At 45.1% G+C, this 24,609-nt stretch overlaps 3 protein-coding genes across 3 annotated transcripts; 2 read left to right on the top strand and 1 right to left on the bottom strand.

Moving 5' to 3' along the window:
• Positions 1 to 18: 18 nt before the first annotated feature.
• On the bottom strand, positions 19 to 4,716 carry mtch2 (mitochondrial carrier homolog 2). The gene is made up of 13 exons (XM_079736387.1): positions 4,588 to 4,716; positions 3,605 to 3,689; positions 3,417 to 3,523; positions 2,750 to 2,776; positions 2,438 to 2,494; positions 2,171 to 2,228; positions 1,883 to 1,934; positions 1,721 to 1,780; positions 1,490 to 1,583; positions 1,332 to 1,379; positions 1,176 to 1,243; positions 1,014 to 1,089; positions 19 to 780 (listed from the first exon to the last, which is right to left on the bottom strand). Exons 1-13 carry the CDS (start codon positions 4,672 to 4,674, stop codon positions 694 to 696), a joined length of 906 nt encoding a protein of 301 aa, XP_079592513.1. The 5' UTR covers positions 4,675 to 4,716; the 3' UTR covers positions 19 to 693.
• A 9,261-nt stretch (positions 4,717 to 13,977) lies between these two features.
• On the top strand, positions 13,978 to 16,644 carry LOC307076364 (hatching enzyme 1.2-like). The gene is made up of 10 exons (XM_079737346.1): positions 13,978 to 14,076; positions 14,180 to 14,210; positions 14,304 to 14,369; positions 14,589 to 14,741; positions 14,991 to 15,108; positions 15,250 to 15,428; positions 15,740 to 15,821; positions 15,996 to 16,120; positions 16,419 to 16,456; positions 16,565 to 16,644. The coding sequence occupies exons 1-9, from the start codon at positions 14,008 to 14,010 to the stop codon at positions 16,436 to 16,438; spliced, it is 843 nt and encodes a 280-aa protein (XP_079593472.1). The 5' UTR covers positions 13,978 to 14,007; the 3' UTR covers positions 16,439 to 16,456; positions 16,565 to 16,644.
• A 2,993-nt stretch (positions 16,645 to 19,637) lies between these two features.
• Positions 19,638 to 24,073, top strand: LOC307075763 (hatching enzyme 1.2-like; the record flags this gene model as incomplete). The annotated part of the gene is made up of 8 exons (XM_079736458.1): positions 19,638 to 19,656; positions 20,639 to 20,707; positions 20,925 to 21,080; positions 22,078 to 22,198; positions 22,572 to 22,750; positions 23,090 to 23,171; positions 23,545 to 23,669; positions 23,945 to 24,073. Coding segments are annotated over 8 exons (753 nt in total). The 3' UTR covers positions 23,947 to 24,073.
• Positions 24,074 to 24,609: the final 536 nt, after the last annotated feature.

Below are 24,609 nucleotides of genomic sequence, written 5' to 3'. Positions count from 1 at the left end.
ATTTTTAAAAAAGCATAATTTTGTATTTTTATTTTGCTCATTCAGAATAAGTTCATACAAGCATTCAACTACTGTGAGAAGGCCAGGAGGTATGGTCATCTATCCTCCTCTCCTGTGAGGAGCCCCCTTTATCTGAACATCCACAGAACCTTTAGCATTAAATTCACAGCCAGGGGCCAAACAGTGGTGTTTCAGGCATGACAAAAGTGAGTACATGACCACAGGAGGTCTCCGCGTCCCGTTACCTATCCAATGTTAAACACTAACACATGCAGAATTAGACATTGCTTTATGCAAACCAAAGCAGAAGAACCATCACATCTCGGTGGAAGGTCACGTTAAACATCGTAAAGGGAAGACCGATCACCAATCATTGGGGAGGAGACACGTATTGACCAGTGAGAGCACACAATCTTGGAGAAACGCCTGGCAGCTTTTAACATTTAGTGCCATTTAGGTTTTAAATTAGGTTATTCGCTATGAAAATAATAGAAAGATGCAGCAGACCTTGATGTAAAAGAATGCAACATTGTTACTTCCATAATGGCAGACATTAATACAAATAATAATAAATCAACTTCGACAAGTGCTTCGAAATATTGGTTGCCCTCCATTCAACCCCAGCTCAGGAATATGTTATCAGTTATTTTATATCAATACAATTAGAGTCTACCTGATCAGATCCTTCTAGACTTAAAAAAATCTCTTTTGGTCAATGGCATACGTCTTTCCTGCAGGAAGCTTCCGGAAAAATAGACTGTTCCCTCTGCTCATGTTGCCCTGGGGAGAGGAGAGGAGAAGGACAGTTACACCAGAAATACATGAACACGACGAACCCAGAACGTACCGTGACCACGTCAGGGTTCATGTTTATAAAACACACAAAGGCTGCACCAACATGGAAATGCGGTTACGTAAAGGTCATCCAACAAAGATGTATATTAAACTCAGTCAGTGTTTCTTTAATATACATCTACGTTGCACACTGTCCACAGCGGGGGGGTGTGCGTTACCTCTCTGCTTAGATGCCTCCAGCAGTCCACCCAGGTGGGGCAGACGGAGGCGTAGGGAGGCAGGCCACCAGCCAGCCTGGGAGAGGAGACAGATGTTAGTAGTCACTAGGGCCGTCCGGTATGGACTCATGTGTTTCTAGGTCTTCATTTGCTACAGCTTACCCGCAGTTGTTGACCGCCATGAGGTTGGACACCAGCACGAACGGGTAGGTGAGCATACTGGCAAAGAACTGCAAGACAGCACAAGTTGCAAACATGACCACTTAATGAGGAAATTCATCACTGCTGTTGATGTTGTTCAAGACGATCGAAACATACCCCGGTCACGGCCTGGGAACAGTTCTTGATTTCTCCTGTGTGGCTCATCTGCGGAGGACAGAAGAGGAACAGTACCTTGACTTTTATTGCGCTTCTCTAACAGTAAAGGGTTAGAGGAGCCCTGTGACTCTAAACTCTGTGGAGGAGAGATGGCATACCGTGTCGTCGATGGCGTACGTGTTGATGAAGTGAGCCAGCAGGTTACAGATCCACAGAGACAGGATGTCCCCCAGCAAACGAGGAATCAGCCCACTGACAGAGAAGGCTCATGGTCAACCAAAAAAAAAATCTAAAGCCACTAGTCCGAAACTATTCAATTACCAAATACAGCCGATTGGGGAGTAACATGGGGCAGGTTTATACATCAAATATTAAACATGGGAACTCACGCAAAGAATCCCAGCACGCCCTCCTCTTTATAAATGGTGACGACGGAGTCAAAGACACCGCTGAGGACCACAGAGAAGACATGTTAGAGAGGACATGTTGGAGAGGACATGTTCAACCTTCTGCGTCCCCCATCCCTCCTGATGAGGAGTTGTTACACGTACCTGTATTTAGTTTCCCGCCCAATAAACTGGACCATGCATCGCAAAGTGATCACTGCGGAAAACAGAGAGAAAAAGGTTAGCCCTAGTTTTTAGAAGGTAAGCTTCAGAAGGTTAGCTTGAATGTCCATAAGGTTAGCTTAAGAAGGCTAGTCCTAATGCTCAGAGGGTTAGCTCCAGAAGGTTAGCCCTAATATTCAGAAGGCTTGCCCTAATGCTCAGAAGGTTCCAGTATAACGCTCAGAAGGTTCCAGTATAATGCTCAGAAGGTTCCAGTAGGGGTATCTTTACCGTGCAGGGGGTGTGTGACTACTGTGGCACAGGAGCGGGCAACCATCTCTTTTGTTGTCTGTTAGGAACAGAAATACACATTATACTGCTATAAGACCACTCAGGCATTACTGAAACTGCAGGATATGGTGAGCATGTAAGTGACTGCTAAATTCAAACACTAAACATAGAAAACCCCAGCCCTCGTTAACCCCAGCTCTCGTTAACCCCAGCCCTCGTTAACCCCTACGTCTCTGAGGGGGTGAGGTGAGCCTCTGTGTTCGTTACCTCGTTGAGGACGTGTTGTAGGGAGCCCCCCTCGGCCTTCTGACAGCCCCCCAGCACCTGGCAGAGAGAAGAGCACACACACATTCAGATCAAGGCAACCACAACTTCAGATCAACACACTCTGATCAACAGAACCACACCCTCTAATCAACACACCCACACACTGATCACAACCTGGGGTCCAATCTCATCATAGCACACCCACGACACCAGCCTTTTCCCCAGTGAGCTACTTGGTAAATTCAACCCTTTTGACTTGATGTTGAGTCTACAATACATAATAATTGAATATCCATCAAGTCATTAACTTACCTCAAACTGACCTCGTTCATGGCATTTCTGGAAAAGAGAAAATATTTTTACTTTTGGTAGACATCACCTGGATTGACTTTTCTCCCCTTGTTCTCCGTACTGAGTTTATATGCTGCCCCTGTAACTATTTTAATGCTGGGCTCCCCTTGGTTTTAGCGCTGTATGTATACACATGTTGTTAAGCATCCTTTCCTTCAAGCATTGCCACCTTTTGTTTGTAAAGCTGCTAAATAAAAAGGCCCAACTTAAACACAACCTCTGTCAAACAGTGAACTCAAACACATTCTACACAGCATATTTAAACAGGCTTTGAATATATGTAAATTTGGTAGATTCTCCATCCAGACGTTTTATGTACAGGAGTGGTGGCAGAGTGCGGAGCCCCTTCCACTGCTCCAGATAATGGGAAGACAGACTCAGTCACTCGGTCTTATGCCTTAAAGAGGACATCGCCTTCCTAAAGATTGTTTCTACGATACAACCAAATAAACCCAATCTGTACCCAACATGACCACATCGAAGTACCAAGAGATTAAACATAGGCGACACAACTCTTCAGAGGATATCATATTGCACTAGGACATAATCAGGATGGTCAAGCCCAACCCTGAATGCAGATTGAGGGCTGAGCTGAGGTTGTATTAATAGGACACACAGATTGACTCACCTGCAGTATGTTGCCGTGGACCACGGTGCCGATAGTGCTGGCACAGAGCCGGGGCAGCAGCCCGTTGAACAGGCCGGCTTTGCCATCGATCTTTATGATGTGCTTTGCTGAAACAGAGAGAGAGACTCTTTAAAGATAACAGAATGACTCACACACGCACAGAAACACGTGACCAGCGGGCCGCCTACCGTAAGCGAACAGTCCCGGCAGCTGGTACACTTGCCTGCGAAACAAGTTTCTTCCAAGTATTGGGGGTAGAGGCTCATGTCCGACCTGCACAGGACACACAGGTCACTCGTTAGGACTCGACACACAGAGCAGAACGTAATCAGTGGTCACGTGTATTCCGTTAACAATTCGGTTGTACTGTTTGTATACAGGTGTCAACATTTTTTAAAAAACAATGAAATAACAATACAGTACTGCTATAACACCACAGAGTACTGCCCTAATACCACACAGTACTGCCCTAATACCACACAGTACTGCCCTAATACCACACAGTAGGGCCATACCACTACACAGTAGGGCCATACCACTACACAGTATGCCATAGCACCACACAGTACTGCCATTATACCACACAGTCCTACACAGTATTGCCATAACACTACACGGTACTGCCATAAACACAACACAGTACTGCCATAAACACAACACAGTACTGCCATAAACACAACACAGTACTGCCATAAACACAACACAGTACTGCCTTAATACCACACAGTACTGCCATAATACCAAAGTCCTAAACAGTACTGCCATAACACAACACATTAACACCATACAGTAATGTAACACTACACATCATTACAGTATGCAGGAGGTGCAGCGCCCTATCTGTCCGTCTGTCTGTTGACTGTGTCGGCTCTGACCTTTGACGTTACTTAATACTCACAGCAATAACCTTACAAAGTTCACGACACACTGGGACGCCCTCCAACCCGCGTCCTCTCCGGCTGGGCCCGGTGTATCTGTGTGTGTTGTAATTGTATCTGTGTGTACTATATTTGTATTTGTATGTATTATTTTTGTATTTGTATTTCATGTATCTCAGCCCGACAGTCGGAGCTGTCAGTCAGCAGCTCGGAGGTTATCTCCACAATCTTCTCCCCTACACCTCCCAGACTCCACAATAACCCCTCCATGATGTCCCGCCGCCGGACCTTACCTGAACCAACACCTTGATGTACATGAGCGGGTGGGAGAGGACCGTGAGTCCCGACCCCAGCAGTATCTGTCCACACGTGTCCGCCATTACTACAGAGGTCTCTCCTCCCCGCTGGAGACGCACCGGAAGTACGGAACTCTCGTCTTCTTCTGCTTCTTCTTCTCGCGTGTTTTTGCGCATGATGGAAACGCTCCGACACCACCTGTCGACGATGTATCAATTAAAGCGGTGAACAATATCTCAATTTAAATGGTGTACAATAACTCAATTAAAATGGTCTACATTACCTCAATTAAAACGGTGAACAATATCTCAATTAAAACGGTGCACAATATCTCAATTAAAACGGTGAACTATATGTATATCTCAATTAAAACGGTGTATAGTATCTAAATTAAAACGGTTTACAATAATAAATGCACAATAGTGTAAAATAGTCTCTGGTATCTATGTTTTACCAGTGTACATGACAATGACAATTATACATTATTAACGCAACTCAGATAATAATTTAATTAAAAGTGATTATGGCAATAATAGGCCTTATAATCATAAGAATAATGCAGACCATTTTAGCTTTTCGTAATTTTCAAAGAAAAAGTAAAGAATGATGATGTAGTGGTTAGAAAGTAACGTTGAATTATCTAATGAATATTGTAGCTACCCTCTAATATTCAAATTCAACATTCCCAATCAATTCTGATATGGTAATATTGTTCATTGTTGAAGTTATTATGAAAAGTACATTGCACTAAGATAATTATGGAGTGTTTAGTTTTTAATATTATTTAAATGATGACAGTTTTAACAGAGAACCTCACAGTTTAATATTTGGAAATAATTGGGAGATTCAATATTTTTCCAAACTTTGAATAAAATTCTATTAATGATAATATGAAAATTAATAAAAAGTAAATGGTTAAAATAAATAAATTGCAATAGTTTGCAAATTGACTATAGAAAGACATCATAATTGCATCCATGACGTGGCTCCAAATCAGATGTCCTAACCAGCTGTTTCAGCAGAGTGTGGGCAAATTACATGTAAACATGTTGTTGCATTTTAGCCCACATTGGGGAACTTGGCAGGGTGTTGCATCTCCGGTTCTTTGGTTGAAGTGTTGGAATATCGATGTGAGGAAAGCCTCTTCTGCTTGGACATGAGTATTCACTTTATAACGATTATTATTTATGTTGTGTCATTTTGGTGTCCTTTTCTACCCTCACTGGAGAAACACCTCACATTTCTACAAGACTGACTTTATTCATAATGCATCACCTCTTTCTTCATTAAAGAGGTGATGAAACAGTGAACGTATTGCGAATATTCTTTCATTTCTTCATTTGGCTCTGTTGTCAGAATAAAAATAGCACAAATTTGCTGAAAGCAATAACCGTCATGCGTTTCTCCGGCATTGTGCCTTATTAGGAGATCAATGTCTGAGCGATCCTATAAATCTCTCCATCCCTGGTGGAGCGCTAAGAGACCATCTCAGCTCACTACAGCAGCACCATGCAACTCCGTCTCCAGATCGCTCTGCTCGTTGGGACCTTCTGCTCCGTCCAGAGCTTCTTCATGAAGGTGAGATTCAATGGCCTTAACTTCAATGATTTAGGCCCCGTTTACACGAGAACGCTTGCGGGTAAAAACGACAAAATATTTTATCGGAAGTGCCTTTCGTTTAGACGGTGACGGCGTTTTTGGGGCTTAAAAACGCAAAAATCTGAAACCACCCTCCAGAGTGGAAACCTTGAATACGCTCCGCCGTAGCGTTTCCGTCTACACTGCCAAGACGCAAAACTCTGCTCAGATCTGCTCACGTCGCGTACGCGTTTACGTCACATACAGCGCCAGTACAGGGAAATAAACAAACATGTTGTATTATTTCCATGCGTCGGACCGTCAAGCTACGGTGGCGCTGAGCATTCACAAAAAAAATAAAAAAACTAAGTTTCACACCGTTAGCACACCAGGATCTCGTAATTACGACATCAGGATCTCGAAATTACGAGAAAAGATCTCGTAATTACGAGATATTTTCTCGTAATTATGAGAAAAGATCTCGTATTTACGACATCAGGATCTCGATATTACGAGAAAAGATCTCGTAATTACGAGATCTTTTCTCGTAATTACGACATCAGGATCACCCCTCTCATTCATCAATAACGTGGCTGGCTGGCTGCAGGACGGCAACGATGACGCTATCCGACGCTGTTGTATTTTATTTCTTGCTCGGATTGAGGCATTGGGACATTGATGTTCCTTAAAAGTGAGGAGGGCATTTATATGAGTATGTCAACATTGCGCAGACATCAATGATTTAGCCTCTACATTGTAAGTATCAAGCTTACCAATGTTATTGAACCTCTCCGTGGACACGCATTGGCTCTACTGAGTAAAGTAGTGACAGTGGTTCGTTAATTTTTTTTCTCGTTATGGATCTCGAGAGATCGCATAATTACGAGATCCTGATGTCGTGATTACGAGATCTTTTCTCGTAATTACGAGATCATGGTGTGCTAACGGTGTGAAACTTACTTCTTTTTTTTTTGTGAATGCTCAGCGCCACCGTATCAAGCTGCTCTGGCAGCTTTAATAAACTTACAGGAGTCTTTCCACGAAATGTACAGGATATGTACAGATAGTATTACTGAACAGAGAAGGATCTGTAAATTACAGATCCTTCTCTGTTCAGTAATACTATCTGATAATAATAATAACTATAATATTATTATTCAATGTTTGAAGGATCGGCTCTGAGTACCGATAATATAATTGAAATAATAATTAATGATAACAATTGCAGTGTTGATGCGAGGTAGGGTTCAAATCTGTTTAAAGTGCATGATGACCACTGCCAGGTGCAATGATGCAGCTGTTGAACAGTGAAATCAGTTAAATTAAAGGATTTACATACATAAATAAACTCAACTTGGCTAATCCTCATTCTCCAGGACAAGAGTCCAACTTCCGGATGATCCAGACCAATAATCTGGGAACCCCCTACGACTATAACTCTGTGATGCACTATGGCAGGTGAGCCATTCATTTAATCTACATGATGTTGTTCAAGATGAGACAGAACTCCATATTAGTGGTGTATGTAGGAGGAATGGAATGCATCCATTATAATCCACACCATGGCGGTTCATCAGCATTAGTAACGGATATCAGATCAGTGGTGTTTCTCACTGTTGGTTTGTGTGGCAGGTTTGCTTTCTCCAGGAACAGGCAGCCCACCATCCTGCCCATCCCAGACAACAACGCTGTCATTGGGAGGGCCAGGCAGATGAGCCCCCTGGACATCCGCAGGGTCAACCTCCTCTACCGCTGCAGTGAGTACCGCTAGATCTACCTGTCTGTCTGTCTGTCTCTCTGTCTGTCTCTCTGTCTCTGTCTGTCTCTATCCGTTTCATTAATGTATATCAAATTGATATGTGTATATAAATATATTAAAATGTATCATTTGAAACATAATTGTTTTGTCTATTTCTTTCCCTCTTTAACAATATACATTATATTCTTTATCTTTTCAGACAGCACAATCTACGAGTAGTTTTGAACACACCATATGCTAAGTGTGTGTGTGGGTGCACATGTGTGCGTGTGTGTTTTGTATTTCAATGCTCTTCTTTTCAGCAGGTATATGGCAGAAGAATTATCATTGTCATCAAAAATCAACATTGTAATCCACCATTATTACTGGTGGATTACCATATACTAATTGTAATTATTAAACAAATTTACTTTTTTTTTTGAAGATCTGAGGATTTCTCATGTTTAGATGACTTGAGAATCTATTTTGCTTTCTTTACAATGAAAATATAAGAGCACAGCAAAATAAGTGAACATTCGATCAGCTGACGAGAAATTGTATTGTTGAGAAAGAGTATTCCTTAATCCCTCAATCAACTGTCAACCCATTAATCCATGTGACCTTCATGAATAACGCACCTGCGCACATGCTGAGCACCGACCCAGCGGTGAAACCGCCCGGCTGATCAAATAGAGCAGGCTGGAGAACAGGCTCGGAGCAGGTCAGACCGGCGGGCCGACAACCTGACTCAGCGCTGCTTCCTGGGAACGACCACGTGGGCGCGGCCCGTCCCGTTTCAGACTAATACTCCCAGGAGGACCCAGATTGGCATTCCGATATAAACACACAGAACCTGAGGTCATGTGACTAGGCGTGGGCTCGCTTCTTAGAATTAAATTCAATACAACTGTATATGTATAGCCTATATTATATTGATCGCAATCTGAAAGGGCTTAACAGGCCATATGTTTGTGAACCCCCCCCTGGCCCGAGCCCCCCAGAGCGCAGACATCTTTTCGGGCCGCATAGCGGTGGTCCCTGCCTCCGGGGGTGGGGCTGGCGTGGTGTGGTGTGTGTGTGTGTGTGTGTGTGTGTGTGTGTGTGTGTGTGTGTGTGTGTGTGTGTGTGTGTGTGTGTGTGTGTGTGTGTGTGTGTGTGTGTGTGTGTGTGTGTGTGTGTGTGTCTGTCCTTACGTCTATCTATTGTTTCCCCAATTCCCCTTGACCACAGACCACCTCGGGCCTGTCAGACATCCTGTTAGCAATAGCATGTCCTTGTGGTAGATAAACCATAATGCATAATGCCTACCATCGAAATAGTATTAGTCATTATATTTAGAATTGGGACTATATACTTTAATATACATATATAAATGAACATATCTCTTATATACCACCCCAGCTTTTCCCACACATTCATTTGACATGCGATACTATACGGATAACTACTGTGTTTCATCAAAGTAATACTCTCATTATAAAATAACTATTAAGAGGATTCATAAAATAATATATTAGATAAAACACTCCTTTTAACACTTCACTTTACCTGTTCACAGACTCTAACTCTCATCCCATCCCATATAGGTATGCCCCCCACAACCCCGGTCGCTGCAACAGTAAATCATCTTAGGCTGTCACTAGCCCCATAGACACACAGAGCCACCCCCACACACTCATGACTACACACACACACACACACGCACATGCACACACACCTTTACATATACATTTAGGGCATTAAGCAGACGCTTTAATCCAAAGCGACTTAAAATAAGTGCATTTGTCATAAGAAGTGAAACAATATATCGCTGTCAGTACAGTAAAGATGTTCATAGAACCAAGTGCAAGTACTAACAATCGCTAGGCTAACCCATTCCCCATGTACAGCAGTGATAGCAGCTACTGCAGATGCTACACAAGTAAGTACTATAAATAAGTGCGTACAATAAGTGGGTACATTAAGTGCCAGGACGTACAACATACAATGGTGGCCGGAAGGCGCTGGGTGGCTATGCAGAGTCGAGGTGAACTCTGAACAGGTGAATTTTGAGTCTTTTGCGGAAGCTGGTGAGCAACTCTGCAATCCTGACATCGGCAGGGAGCTCGTTCCACCACTGAGGTACCAAAACAGAGAAAAGTTGTGACTTTGCTGACCGACCTTTGCTTGCTCTTAGTGATGGCGGTACCAGACGTCCAGCTGAGGTAGTTGAGCAGAGGGATCGAGCTGGGGTGTGTGGCTTGACCAAAGCTTGGAGGTAGGCAGGGGCAGTTCCATTGACTGCCTTATATGCCAGTGCCATCATCTTGAATCTGATGCGAGCTACTACAGGGAGCCAGTGGAGGTCTCGGAAGAGGGGGGTCAAATGGGAGAACTTAGGTAGGTTGAACACGAGGCGCGCTGCCGCATTCTGGATGCGCTGCAAAGGTTTAATCGCAGTGGCAGGGAGTCCAGCCAGGAGCGAGTTGCAGTAGGCGAGGCGGGAGATGACCAGTGATTGGACTAGAAGCTGAGCTGCTTCCCTTGTGAGGAAGGGCCGGATCCTGCAGATGTTGTAAAGTGCAAATCTGCAGGATCGGGCCACCGCGGTGATGTTTGCGGTGCAGCATAACTGATTGTCCAGTATCACACCGAGGTTTCTGGCAGTTGGAGAAGGAGATACAGTGATGTTATCAACAGTGACCAGTAAGTCCATGTGTGGGCAATCTTTCCCTGGCATTAGAAGGAGCTCAGTCTTGTTGAGGTTAAGCCTCAGGTGATGGGCAGTTGTCCAGGTGCTGACGTCTGCCAGACATTCAGATATGCGTGTTGCAATCAGGGCTTTGTTAGATGAGGGGAAAGAGAGAAATAGCTGAGTGTCCTCATCATAGCAGTGATAGGAAAAGCCGTGTGATGTAATTACAGAGCCCAGCGATCTGGTATAGAGGACACCAGTTTCAAGTGTGCAAGGTTTGGACAAGGAGCCATTCCATGTTACCCGATAAGTGCGATTCGTCAGGTAGGATGTGAACCAGGAAAGGGCAGATTCAGCAATGCCAAGTTCGGCAAGAGTGGCAAGGAGGATCTGGTGGTTCACCATGTCAAATGCTGCGGACAGGTCAAGGAGAATGAGAAACGATGAGAGGGACGAGGCTCTGGCAGTCCGGAGGGACTCAGTCACCGCGGGGAGAGCCGTCTCAGTGGAGTGTGCCTTCTTGAAGCCTGACTGGTGAGGGTCAAGCAGGTTGTTAGATGACAGGTAGGAGGAATGTTGGTTAGCGATGGCACGTTCCAGTGTTTTAGAGAGGAATGAAAGAAGAGATACCGGTCTGTAGTTCTGGATGTCGGTGGTATCAAGGGTCGGCTTTTTGAGGAGAGGCTTTATTCTGGCAGTCTTGAAAGACGCTGGAACAGTGCCTGAAGTTAGGGAGGAGTTGATGAGGGCAGTGAGAAATGGCAGGATGTCATTCGAGCCAGCCTGGAGGAGAGAGGAAGGAATAGTGTCAAGGGGGCAGGTGGTGGCATGGTTAGATGTTATTATTCTGTTGACCGCGTCGGAGGTGAGAGGGATAAATTGGGTAAAGACAGAGGGGGGGATGGAAAGAGGGAGGATGGTGGCAGGGATGAAAGAGGAGCTAATGTCCTTTACCTTCTGGGTAAATTAGGTAACAAAGTCATCAGCAGTGAGGCAGGAAGCAGGTGGAGGGGAGGGAGGGGTCAGGAGGGAAGAGAACATGGAAAACAGTTTCCTGGGGTTTGAGGCGAAGGAGTTGATTTTGGTCCGGTAGAAGGCAGATTTGGCTGTTGACACAGTGGAGGTGAAATCAGAGAGAAGGAAAGGACAGTGAGATAGATAATTAGGACAGTCTGATCTTTTCCATTTCCTCTCAGCTGCCCGCAACTCTGTAAGTCCGCAGAGATTCGGACAGCTAAAGGGGGTGGGGGGGGGGGTGAGGATCGCGCAGGTCTGGAGTGGAAGGGACAGAGGGAGTCCAAAGAGGAGGAGAGGGAGGATAGCAGAGTGTCGGAGGATTCCTCGGTTAATAGTTGAGAGAATCATTCGACAGAAGGTAGAGAAGATAGAACAGTTGAGGCAAACGTAGAGGGAGAGAGAGATTTGAGGTTACGGCGGCTGGTGACAATGTGGGGACTAGAGAGGAGGGGGAGAGGACTTCAAGGGGAGAGAAAAAGCAACAAAGTGATGGTCAGACACGGGGAGCGGGGTAACAGAGAGAGCAGAGGTGCCGCAGGACCTTGTGAATATCAGGTCAAGTAGGTTCCCGGCCCTTTGTGTGGGAGGAGAAGGGAATAGTGTTAAGTCAAAGTTGGTTAATTCAGGTGAGTGCAACTTCTCTGGCAGCATGTTGAAGTCGCCAAGGATAACGAGTGGTGTGCCATTTTCAGGAAAGCAGCTGAGAAGGGCATCCATCTTGTCGTAGAAGTCACGAAGGGAACCTGGAGGACGGTAGATCACCACAATGAAGAGCTTGATGGGAAGGGTGACAGTAACAGCATGGAGTTCAAATGCAGATCTGGCCATGTGTTCTAGTGGAAGGACCTGGTAGGACCACTTTGGCGAGATGAGGAGTCCGGTCCCTCCTCCTCGCCCTGATGGTCTTGGGGTGTGTGAGAATGAGTAGACGGTGGAGAGGGCAGCAGGAGTTGCAGAGTTATCTGGAGTGATCCAAGTCTCTGTCAGGGCCAGGAAGTGGAGGGTCATGAGGGATGCGTAGGCCGAAATGGAGTCTGCCTTCTTGACCGCTGATTGACAGTTCCAGAGTCCTCCCATCACTTCAAGGTCAGTGTAGGCAAGGGTCGGTGGATGGAACAGATTGGATGGGTTGCTGCGCCGAGCAGAGGATCTATGGTGGCGTCTTCTATGAGTGGAAATCCTGACGATGAGTGATGCACGATACATGCTACAATCAGGGTGGCTTCCCTGGTCTTCCTTGAGGGACTCCCACAGAGAGACTCCCTTAGTCTTTGTTTCCCGGGTCTTCATTTGCAGGGTCCTGACGTTACAGCTGATGCTGATATTAGCTAGCCTTTAAATGCACATGGTAGCTCAGGCAGCCTTAGCTCCGCCCAGCAATCCAGTTTCAAGACACTTAGTTTCAAGACTCACCTACAGCCAGATATGAGACAACCTTTTTAAAGACAAATATAAATGTAACAAACACACACACACACACACACACACACACACCCACAAACACACACCCTCACAGAGGGTCCCCACCACTCACGGTTCTAGACCAGAAAGGGAAGTCCTCTCAACTCCTCCAAACAGGGTATAGTTATCTACTTCCTATAAATGATAATATGAACACTAACAATATATTGTGCCCATCGAAAAACTCAATTTTGAGGGGACGTTAGCCCTCCCCTTACCCCTTACCCTACCTTAAAATGGCTTTCGGGACACGGCTCCACTGCGCGTGAACCCACAACAGCGCGGGGTAGGGCTGAGATTTTGCTTGGAGCAAAGAAACAGGATTCACCCTAAGTAAATGGTTAAAATAAATAAACTGCAATAGTTCATATCGACACAGTTTTTATTCTTCCAATAAATGTTTGGGATGCATCCAAATTGACTATAGAAGGGCATCATAATTGTATCCATGATGTGGCTCCAAATCAGATGTCCTAACCAGCTGTTTCAACAGAGTGTGGGCAAATTACTTGTAAACATGTTGCTGCATTTTAGCCCACATTGGGGAACTTGGCAGGGTGTTGCATCTCCGGTTCTTTGGTTGAAGTGTTGGCATGTCGATGTGAAGAAAGCCTCTTCTGCTTGGACATGAGTATGCACTTTATAACGATTATTATTTCTGTTGTGTCATTTTGGTGTCCTTTTCTACTCTCACTACAGAAACACCTCACATGTCTACAAGACTGACTTGATTCATAATGCATCACCTCTTTCTTCATGAAGCCAGACTGCAGGTGTCCTTTCATTTCTCCATTTGTCTTTGTTGTCAAAATACAAAAAACACAACTTTACGTCATGTGTTTCTCAGGCATTGCGCCATATTAGGAGACCAATGTCTGAGCGATCCTATAAAGCTCTCCATCCCTGGTGGAGCGCTAAGAGAGCATATCAGCTCACTACAGCAGCACCATGCACCTTCGTCTCCAGATCACTCTGCTCGTTGGGACCTTCTGCTCCGTCCAGAGCTTCGTCATAAAGGTGAGATTCAATGGCCTTAACTTCGATGATTAAGTCTTATGTACTATAAGGATACTGGGACTCTACTCTGTGTTTACTCTGCTGACTTTGTGACTTCTTGCAGATTTCAAATGAAAGCAGTGCTGACAATGCAGGTGAGTTTGGTGTTTGTTTGAATAGAAATGCTATCGGAACATTACTGGAGTTCCGTGAAAGTTGTTGCATGTAAAACATTTCTTCTTTCTCAGGCGACTTGGTGAAGGATGAAGACTTCTCTGTCTCCTCGCTGCTCGAGAGGGCCAACATTAACGTTGGTATGATGAGGAATCACTTCTTGAGTAACAGTATTAGGATTTACTTGACTTATGTGAAAACACATTTAAAGACTCAGGATCCCTGTCCCTGCAAGGGTTTTTATCAGGAGCATGTGTTGTGATGAACCTTGACTTGTTGTCTGCTCATTATACTTTAGGGCTTTAATATTTCACAATACAACAGAATGACCTCTCTGTCCTCCACCTCTCTACTGGCAGGTAAGGGCCGGAACGACCCCCTGGTGATGTTCGGGGACATCGCGGTGGACCCCGAGCTGAAGAACGCGGACCCATGCACAGCGAGGGGCTGCCTGTGGCCCCGGGCCACCGACGGGAATGTCTACGTCCCGTTCCGCATTGCTGATCAGTACTGTGAGTCTTCCTGCTGATCCGGCCCGCTGCATCATGGGAATTTATAGTCAGTGTATTACATGATTTCATATTTTAACGTTTTATTTAGTTATGCTGGAGTTTCCTTTTCCAAATCAAGGCACGGTTGACTGATTTATTCTCAACTGAATTGTAGCGATAGACAAGTGATCTTTTTGGATTAGGGTTAAGACAAACTGGACTTTCTGCATTTTCTGAACTGTCTCTTATCCTGAAATGTTTCCCATCAAGCGGCGAGAGAACGGAACACCATCATGCAAGGCCTTGCGTCGTTCGCCAGATCCACCTGCATCCGCTTCATCCCCTTAGACCGTCAGAGAGACTTTGTGGACATCCAGTCCCTCTCAGGGTATGGACACAGCTTCATGCATGGATGATAGGATTCAAAGAGTTTATTGTGACACCAGTGATGGCATCAGGTCTTCTGTCCATCTGTCCTGACCTCTATGGTCGTAATGGACGGAGTACAGAACCTCTTCCTTCCTCACAGGTGCTTTTCCTTCGTGGGGCGCCGGGGGCAGGGCCAGGATTTGTCACTCAGCCGCCAGGGGTGTGTCTTCCAGTCCATCATCCAGCACGAGCTGCTGCACGCCCTGGGCTTCAACCACGAGCAGTCGCGCTCCGACCGCGACCAGAACGTCCGCATCCTCCTGGAGAACGTACAGCCGGGTGGGAGAACCGGACGCACACTTCACATTATTGGTTTACAGTTCTATTCGTTTTTTATATATTATAATTATTTATATTATAAATATTATTATTCAATGTTTGAAGGATCGGCTCTGAGTAGCGTTAATACAATTGAAATAATAATTAATGATAACAACTGCAGTGTTGATGCGAGGTAGGGTTCGAATCTGTTCAAAGTGCATGATGACCACTGCCAGGTGCAATGATGCAGCTGTTGAACAGTGAAATCAGTTAAATTAAAGGATTTACATGCATAAATAAACTAAACTTGGCTCATCCTCATTCTCCAGGACAAGAGTCCAACTTCCGGGTGATCCAGACCAATAATCTGGGAACCCCCTACGACTATAACTCTGTGATGCACTATGGCAGGTGAGCCATTCATTTAATCTACATGATGTTGTTCAAGATGAGACAGAACTCCATATTAGTGGTGTATGTAGGAGGAATGGAATGCATCCATTATAATCCACACCATGGCGGTTCATCAGCATTAGTAACGGATATCAGATCAGTGGTGTTTCTCACTGTTGGTTTGTGTGGCAGGTTTGCTTTCTCCAGGAACAGGCAGCCCACCATCCTGCCCATCCCAGACAACAACGCTGTCATTGGGAGGGCCAGGCAGATGAGCCCCCTGGACATCCGCAGGGTCAACCTCCTCTACCGCTGCAGTGAGTACCGCTAGATCTACCTGTCTGTCTGTCTGTCTGTCTCTCTGTCTGTCTCTCTGTCTGTCTCTCTATCTATCTATCTATCTATCTATCTATCTATCTATCTATCTATCTATCTATCTATCTATCTATCTATCTATCTATCTATCTATCAATCTATCTATCCATTTCATTAATGTATATTAAATATTATATATATACGTATATAAATATATTAAAATGTATCATCTGAAACATAATAGTTTTGTCTATATCTGTCCCTCTTTAACAATATACATTATATTCTTTATCTCTTCAGACAGCACAATCTACAAGTAGATTTGAACACAGCATATGGTAAGTAAGTGTATGTGTGTGTGTGTGTGTGTTGGTGTGTGTGTGTGGGTGTGTGGCTGTATATGTGTGTGTTTTATTTATGTAATGCTCTTCTTTTCTTTTCAACAGGTAGATATGGCAGAAGAATTATCATCGTCATCAAAAATCAACATTGTAATCCACCATTATTAAACATATATTAAACAAAATGACTTGTGTTATTGAAGATCTGAGGATTTCTCATGTTAAGATGACTTGAGAAACTATTTTGCATTCGATCCGCTGACTGAAATTGTAATGTTCCTAAATCCCTCAATCAACGTTCACCCCAATAATCCAGCGTGACCTTCATGTATATCATGCTGAGCATCGACCCAGCGGTGAAACCGCCCAGCTGATCAAATAGAGCAGGCTGGAGAACAGGCTCGGAGCAGGTCAGACCGGCGGGCCGACAACCTGACTCAGCGCTGTGTCCTGGGAACGACCACGTGGGCGCAGCCTGTCCCGTTTCAGACTAATACTCCCAGGAGGACCCAGATTGGCATTCCTATATAAACACACAGAACCTGAGGTCATGTGACAAGGCGTTTGCTCACTTCTGAGAATTCAATTCAATACAATTTGATTTTATTTGTGTAACCAACAGCATAAAAGGCTAGTATATTAATAACATTTGCAGTCTCAAAGGGCTTAGCAGGCCATATGTTTATGACCCCCCCTGGCCCGAGCCCCCAGATGGCAGGACAGAGAACTTGTCGGACCGCAGAGTGGGGGTCCCTCCCTCCAGTGGGGGGAGGGCGATTGGGTCGTCCGACATACAAGCCTTTTAAATTATTATGTGAATACAAATATTAAATATAACCGCAAGCGGTGATTAATGGAGTCAGAGCAAAATTAAAAGTCAAGAGTACACTAATGGAAGATGTATAAATATGAAAAATAATTATGAAGGAAAGATGTTGATGAAGATGTTTCACTTAATGCAATATTGTGCCTCGGCTTTCAGGAGAGCTGCAAAGCAATGGCCAATTTTCATGTTGAGCGTGCTATAGTCGGGATTTGAACTCTCAACCTAAGGATCACCTGTACTAGGCATTTTCCCATTGAGCTACTGATAAAACTAAACATCAGCCTCATTCACATGGTCAAAATACCTTTTGATAAGCATGCAACATTCAGAAACCACCAAGCACACAAATCTCAAGTAAATCGGGATTCGAACTCTCAACCTAAGGATCACCTGTCCAAGCCATTATCCCATTGAACCACTGGTAACCCTGAAGTCATACCTCATTCACATGGTCAAAATGTCAATTGATAAGCATACAACATCCAGAAACCTCCAAGCACACATTTCTCAAGTGAATTAGGGGCTTTTTCAAAAGCCCCTAAAAAAATCTTTGAAATGTTTTTGAAATTCTGGGGAAATTAAACATTTGTAGTCAAGAACACTAACAGAAGAAATATAAATATGACAGTTAATTATGAAGGAAAGATGGTTAACAAAGAAGTTTCCCTAATGCCCTACTGTGTCTTTGCAGTCAGATTCTTGGAAACTAATGAGCCGGAATGTTGATTGCCTGATGAATTTCAGGTGCTGTTCAATGTTGTGTTTCTTAAATGAGTGGTAATGACAGAATCATGTTCAGTTTGTTCATAATGCTCTAAACAAGATTCGATCTCTTAACCTAAGGATCACCAGTACAAGGGCTTATCATGTTGAGCCACTGACATTCCTGAACTGCATGAAGCCTCATTCACATGGTGAAAATGTCTTTTGATAAGCACACAACATCAAGAAAACTCCAAGCACACATTTCACAAGAGAACTAAGGGCTTTCTTAAAAGAGCACATATCTGAAAATTTGCACTGTTAATGGTATCCACCTAATAATAGCCGTATGGTAGTTATACAACAACAAAATGGTCATATAGGCAAAATGGGTTGAGACTGTGGACGTTTGGCTCTTCGAGGAAATTGTGGGAAAAGTAAACATTTTTTGAGCAGAAGACCAGGGTGAAAAAGATCCATCTGATTTTAGAGATTAACATGATGACATCATGAAGAATTTTGAGTCCAGGTCAATCTAGTAAGGACAAATGAGCTAGTTCATTTTTTTTTTTAAATAGCGCCACCTTTGGGTGCAGTACCACAATTTGGGTTTATGGGTAGTGGGGGGTATTGGTATTCACCTAATAATAGTTGTATGTTTTTTTATACAATAACAAAATGGTCATTTAAGAATAATGGGCTAACTGCTCCAACTTTATTAGCCAATATTTCTCAAATGGAACTAAATAAAACAAATTCTGTTCAATGATTTTTGTGAGGCGTGGTCTAAAGATTTCATGTGGCGATTTTGGTGAATTTTTGATAATTTTTGTGGACTGTGAATCTTTTTATCATGTTTAGCTTTAATATGAAATTGTGGGAAAAGTAAACATTTTTAGGGCATAAGACCAGGATTTTATAAATGCATCTGATTCTAGAGATTAATATTCTGAAAGAATTTTGAGTCCAAGTCAATCTGGTGAGGAGAAATAAGCCTAATTCATGATATTTTACAATAGCGCCACCTTTTGGTGCAGTACCACAAATCTGGGTTTATGGGTAGTGGGGGTTATTGGTAACCATACCTGAGATTTTCAAGAGATTTCGACTTATGGTGCAGGCTGCAGTATGACTTTTACAGAATTTGAGGGAGAAAAAAAAACGTTACAGAAACAATAGGGGACCAAGCAGCTTCACTGCTCGGACCCCTAATAAATGGTTTCTATAGTGATGGGGTGCTGGCCGGTGAAGTCAGTCAGTCACCCCAACAGAACAGGCAGTCAGTCACCACAACACGCTACAACAGCTAGAATCATGAATTAGACGGGGCAGGGAGCAGAGAATCAGGCAGACAACATCTAATCTAATCAGCAGCAGCCATCTTGGCACCAGGAGGACTGTGATGATGGAGCAGGAGGAGGAAGGAGAAGGATTCAGACCTATCACCTGGTGAGCAGGGGTCTTCTGGTTTCTGGTTGCTGTGTCTCAGGTGTGATGTAACCACCTTGTATCGATATTTTCTGCTGTTACATTATTCCAATGTTGGTCTAGTCAGAGTACATTGAGAGCCCTGTGTAGGGTTAGACATGAGGTCCAACATGGTAGCTAAAAAATAAGCACTCGATTATCCACACGTAGCAGGAGTAATAGATGACAAGCTCCCCCATGGGTATAATTACAACTGTTCAAGGTCTCCATTACTTCCATGGAAGTGATGACCAGTCACTTCAATAACAAACCTTCCAACATACAGCGAGCTTCCCACATAGGCACAGAGAACCTTTTATATATGTTCATGTGCTAAATATGAGATAAGCACAGACAATCCAGCTGACTCAGGGATGCAGATGTCCTGTACACAGCCCTGGTTCCTGTAGTGATGCATTAACACCTCCAGTATATAAACTCCTTCCCCTCGCATCTGAGCACCTTCACATCTGTGTCCTACCCTGTTCTCTGCTGAGGTACGAGGATTCACGTTTGTTCGCTTGAAGCGTTGCCGCCTATGTGTTCTGTTCACCATGCACCTTGATATTCACTATTTAGTGAATTAGGTTAGTGTCGTTGATGAGCAGGAAGGTCTTGCTCCACTTTTTGTACTCGTGCTCCTCACTGTTCAGGTGGAGGTATTAAATATAGCCTTGTTTGAAGTTTTTCTCTCTCTCTCTCTCTCTCTCTCTCTCTCTCTCTCTCTCTCTCTCTCTCTCTCTCCACTCTTTGCAGGACTCCCAGAGAGACGATATGCTTAAATTCATTGTTCTGACGTTGCTGTTGCTGTCACCGTGCTGCTGGGCTGATGAGGAGGTAAGGGTGGAGTTGATCCATGATAATCCAAACTACATTCTATGATGAAAAAAAAAAATTCTATCACAGATCTTTTGGTAACTTGTTGAGTGTGAATGAAGTCTATATTGACTTCATTCACACTCAACAAGTTACCACACCTTTTGCACTTGTATTTCATTCCATCCGTATGACCTGTGTTCTTGTTATTCTCTTTGATTCTATTGCTGACTGACCCTGCAGGCAGGTGAGTGTCTTCTTTATACTCTAGATCTATAGAACTATATACTCTGTCTAACTCGCCCAGAGTTCAGAACGGTACAGGCAGCGCGAAACTCAATAGTCTGTGATTCTTTGCCTCCATACAGCAGTGGAGGATGACCGGCTGGGAGATCTTCCCGTCTCTGAGCTTCTGGAGAGTGCCAACAGCAACCTGGGTACGACACAGCACGTCAATCACGGGTTGTGGTCCCCACCCTGTTGTAGTCCGCTCCGCTCCGTGTTGCATTCCGCTCCGCGTTGTAGGCCGCTCCGTTCCGTGTGAAGATCCGCTCCGCGTTTTAGTCCGCTCCGTGTTGCAGTCCGCTCCGTGTTGTAGTCCGCTCCGTTCCGTGTTGCAGTCCTCTCCCTTACGGCCCTATCCCCTTCTTGCAGTCCGCTCCGCTGGTGGTCCTGTCCTGACGGAGGGAGACATTGTCGTCGACAGCGAGGCCGAGAGGAACGCTGACCCGTGCACGTCCAGCGGCTGCATGTGGCGCCCGTGGACGGACGGCATGGTCTACATCCCATACTACATCAACAACCAGTACTGTGAGTCCAAGGCCTGGTCTACTGTGAGTCTCAGACCAGTACTACATCAACAACCAGTACTGTGAGTCCAAGACCTGGTCTACTGTGAGTCTCAGACCAGTACTACATCAACAACCAGTACTGTGAGTCCAAGACCTGGTCTACTGTGAGTCCCAGACCAGTACTACATCAACAACCAGTACTGTGAGTCCAAGGCCTGGTCTACTGTGAGTCTCAGACCCGTACTACATCAGCACCCAGTACTCTGAGTCCCAGACCGGGTCTATATCAGCAACCAGTACTGTGAGTCCCAGACCAGGTCTATATCAGCAACCAGTACTGTGAGTCCCAGACCAGGTATACTGTGAGCCTCAGACCAGTTCTACATCAACAACCAGTACTGTGAGTCCCAGACCAGGTATATATCAGCAACCAGTACTGTGAGTCCCAGACCAGTACTACATCAGCGACCAGTACTGTGAGTCCCAGACCAGTACTACATCAACAACCAGTACTGTGAGTCCCAGACCAGGTATACTGTGAGCCTCAGACCCGGTCACTGGATTCCAACCACAAGCGTTTCCAAATCCAGCCTCCGAGCCTCCTAGCTTCCAAACACCGCCTCCATTTGGAAGCATAGGGGCGTGGTTGTGTTGTTGTGTTGTTGGAATGTTTTTAGGGCCATTGTTAAGTGTTTAGTTATGATATCTTCCGTCATTACTGGAGACGTTGTGTTTCAAACTGCTGCAACGTCTCTCACTTGAGACGTTCGGCTAGCCAAGCTTACAGGATATTAACGTTGACTTTACCGAACTACAATTCTTCCGAGTCCTCTGAAAATGACAAGTATTTCTGGGAGGACTGTGAGAAGAGAATGGAGCTGCTCTGTACGGTGAGATGTAAGATGTCATTGGTTCTCCTCCCAGCTTCTTGTGAGAAGCTGGGAGGAGAACCAAAAATATCTTACATCAAACCCTATACAGATCTTTACATAAGATGTCATTGGTTCTCCCTCCAGCTTCTCGTGAGAAGGCCATCATTACGCGCGGCCTGGAGTCCTTCTCCTCGTTCTCCTGCATCAGGTTCAGACCCAGCCGCAGCTCAGACCGGGACTGGATCAGCATCGAGTCCAAGGGCGGGTATGGGCCCAGGACCCGTTTGGGTCGTTGATTGGTTTCCATTAAAACACAAAATAAAAGCACAGCTTTCTTTGGCATTGACGCACGAATTGATGAATAACGTTGTTCAGAAGTAAAACAACGTCTTCCTATTCATATACTTACAATTATTATACATCAAAACATTTTGAGTGCGGGGGGAGGGTGTGTGTGTGTGTGTGTGTGTGTGTGTGTGTGTGTGTGTGTGTGTGTGTGTGTGTGTGTGTGTGTGTGTGTTTGCAGGGGGGAGAGTGTCTGTCTGCTTGTGTGTGTGTGTGTGTGTGTGTGTGTGTGTGTGTGTGTGTGTGTGAGAGAAGGTTCCACCGACTAACTGTGGTCCGTGTTGTGGCTCCAGGTGTTTCTCCTCCATCGGTCGTCGTGGGGGTGGCCAGGTGCTGTCCCTGGCCCGGCAGGGCTGCCTCTACCACGGGACGGTCCAGCACGAGCTGCTGCACGCCCTGGGCTTCAACCACGAGCAGACGCGCTCCGACCGCGACCAGTACATCAGGGTGGTGCTGCAGAACGTCCAGTCAGGTGGGTTGGCTTCAGATAGCCTTCAGTTAGCCTAAGTTAGCCTTCAGTTAGCCTTCAGTTAGCCTTCAGCTAGCCTTCAGTGAGCCTCAGTTGGCCTTCAGTTAACCTCAGTAAGCCTTCAGTTAGCCTTCAGCTAGCCTTCAGTTAGCCTTCAGCTAGCCTTCAGTTGGCCTCAGTTGTCCTTCAGTTGACCTCAGTGAATCTTCATTTAGCCTTCAGTTAGCCTCAGTTAGCCTTCAGCTAACCTTCAGTTAGCCTCAGTTAGCCTCAGCTAGCCTCTTTTATCCTTGGGGTTGTGTGATTGTGTTTCTTTTATGTCATGTGTTCTATCGGTTGAAGGGATGGAGCACAACTTCAGGAAGAAGAACACCTTGAACCAGGGCACGTCCTACGACTACAACTCAGTGATGCAGTACCACAGGTGAGAGGACCCACACGCACACGCACGCACGCACGCACGCACGCACGCACGCACGCACGCAGACAGACCCCCCCCACACTCACAAACACACACACACACACACACACGCCCTCCCCCTACACACACACACACACACTCAGTCAAGCAAACAGACCCCCCCCACCACCACTCTCACACACACACACACACACACACACACACACACACACACACACACACACTCATCCCTCAGCAGGATGGCTGGTCCCAGTCTGTGAATCTCACTGGTGTGAGTCTCCAGTACAGTCGGTCTAACTGGTGTGAGTCTCCAGTACACTGAGTCTAACTGGTGTGAGTCTCCAGTACACTGAGTCTAACTGGTGTGACCCTCCAGGTACGCTTTCTCTAAGAACAACCAGCCCACCATGGTGCCCATCCCTGACGCCAACGTCTCCTTCGGGAAGGCCACGCAGATGAGCCGCAATGACATCACCCGCCTCAACACCCTCTACAAGTGCTGTGAGTGCAGGCCTGACCAAGCAAACACACACACACACACGCACACAAACGCACGTATGTGCACACAAACACACATGCACACTCACGCACACTAACACACAAACGCACGCACACAAACACACAAAAACACAAGCACTCAAACCCCCAAACACTCACTCACACACACACGCACACACACACTAACACACAGACAGGCATGCACACACACACACTCACGTGCACACACAGGTTGTCTCCAATGCTGACTCTGACCACTGACTCTCTGCTTCGTTCAGAGGACCGGCTGGACGGATGGACAGGGAGGGAAAGGGCTCCTCACCGAACACCAGGAGGGTCTCCCCACGGCCCCCAGGAGCCTCCAGTAGAACGATCTCATAATGTACAATAAAATACTACAAATAAACAACACGAAACCAACATTCTGTCTCTGTTTCTGCGTGGCTTAATGGCTCTCATAAGAATTTTAAAATATATATATAATTTAAGTAATTTAAGACCCCCCCCTGTGTGGGAGGGAGTTCCCTCTGGGGGAGCGCATAGCGAGATGATAAGATGCAGAAAGGGGGAACAGATACCAACAGCCAACATTGTTCTGGTCTACGGTCGCTGCTTAAAGCAGAAGATTATCGCCGACATGATCAGTATTCAAATGTCAGTATTCATAATAAGGACTTGGTTTTATATGCCATAACAATTTGAGTGCTGTTGTTATTATCATTTATATATTGCATTGATTAATATTATTCATTGATCAGCATTAGGGATAGTATTAGTTTTTAAAAAAGTACACATTCAAGTATCATACTATTGTAGTGCCGGAGGAAAAGGAGGACGTAGGCAGCGTAATAATAACCATTTTAATCCAAAAAAGACAGAGCAGAACAATCACTCACAGCGCATGGCTAGAACTCGTGCAACCGCATAACCCGTCCCCCTAGAC

This window comes from Pollachius pollachius, assembly GCF_949987615.1.
Source record: "Pollachius pollachius genome assembly, chromosome: 5".
NCBI classification, from domain to species: domain Eukaryota; kingdom Metazoa; phylum Chordata; class Actinopteri; order Gadiformes; family Gadidae; genus Pollachius; species Pollachius pollachius.
The sequence above is the reverse complement of the archived record's forward strand: the minus strand, read 5'-3'. Positions and strand labels throughout refer to the sequence as shown.

Coding starts and splice junctions, on each gene's coding strand:
- mtch2 (XM_079736387.1), bottom strand. CDS start 4,674: ATGGCGGACACGTGTGGACAGATACTGCTGGGGTCGGGACTCACGGTC. Junction 3,690..4,587: donor ACATCAAGGTGTTGGTTCAG/GTAAGGTCCGGC, acceptor TGTCCTGTGCAG/GTCGGACATGAGCCTCTACC. Junction 2,229..2,437: donor TACAACACGTCCTCAACGAG/GTAACGAACACA, acceptor TGTTCCTAACAG/ACAACAAAAGAGATGGTTGC.
- LOC307076364 (XM_079737346.1), top strand. CDS start 14,008: ATGCACCTTCGTCTCCAGATCACTCTGCTCGTTGGGACCTTCTGCTCC. Junction 14,077..14,179: donor TCCAGAGCTTCGTCATAAAG/GTGAGATTCAAT, acceptor GACTTCTTGCAG/ATTTCAAATGAAAGCAGTGC. Junction 14,742..14,990: donor CCGCATTGCTGATCAGTACT/GTGAGTCTTCCT, acceptor TTTCCCATCAAG/CGGCGAGAGAACGGAACACC.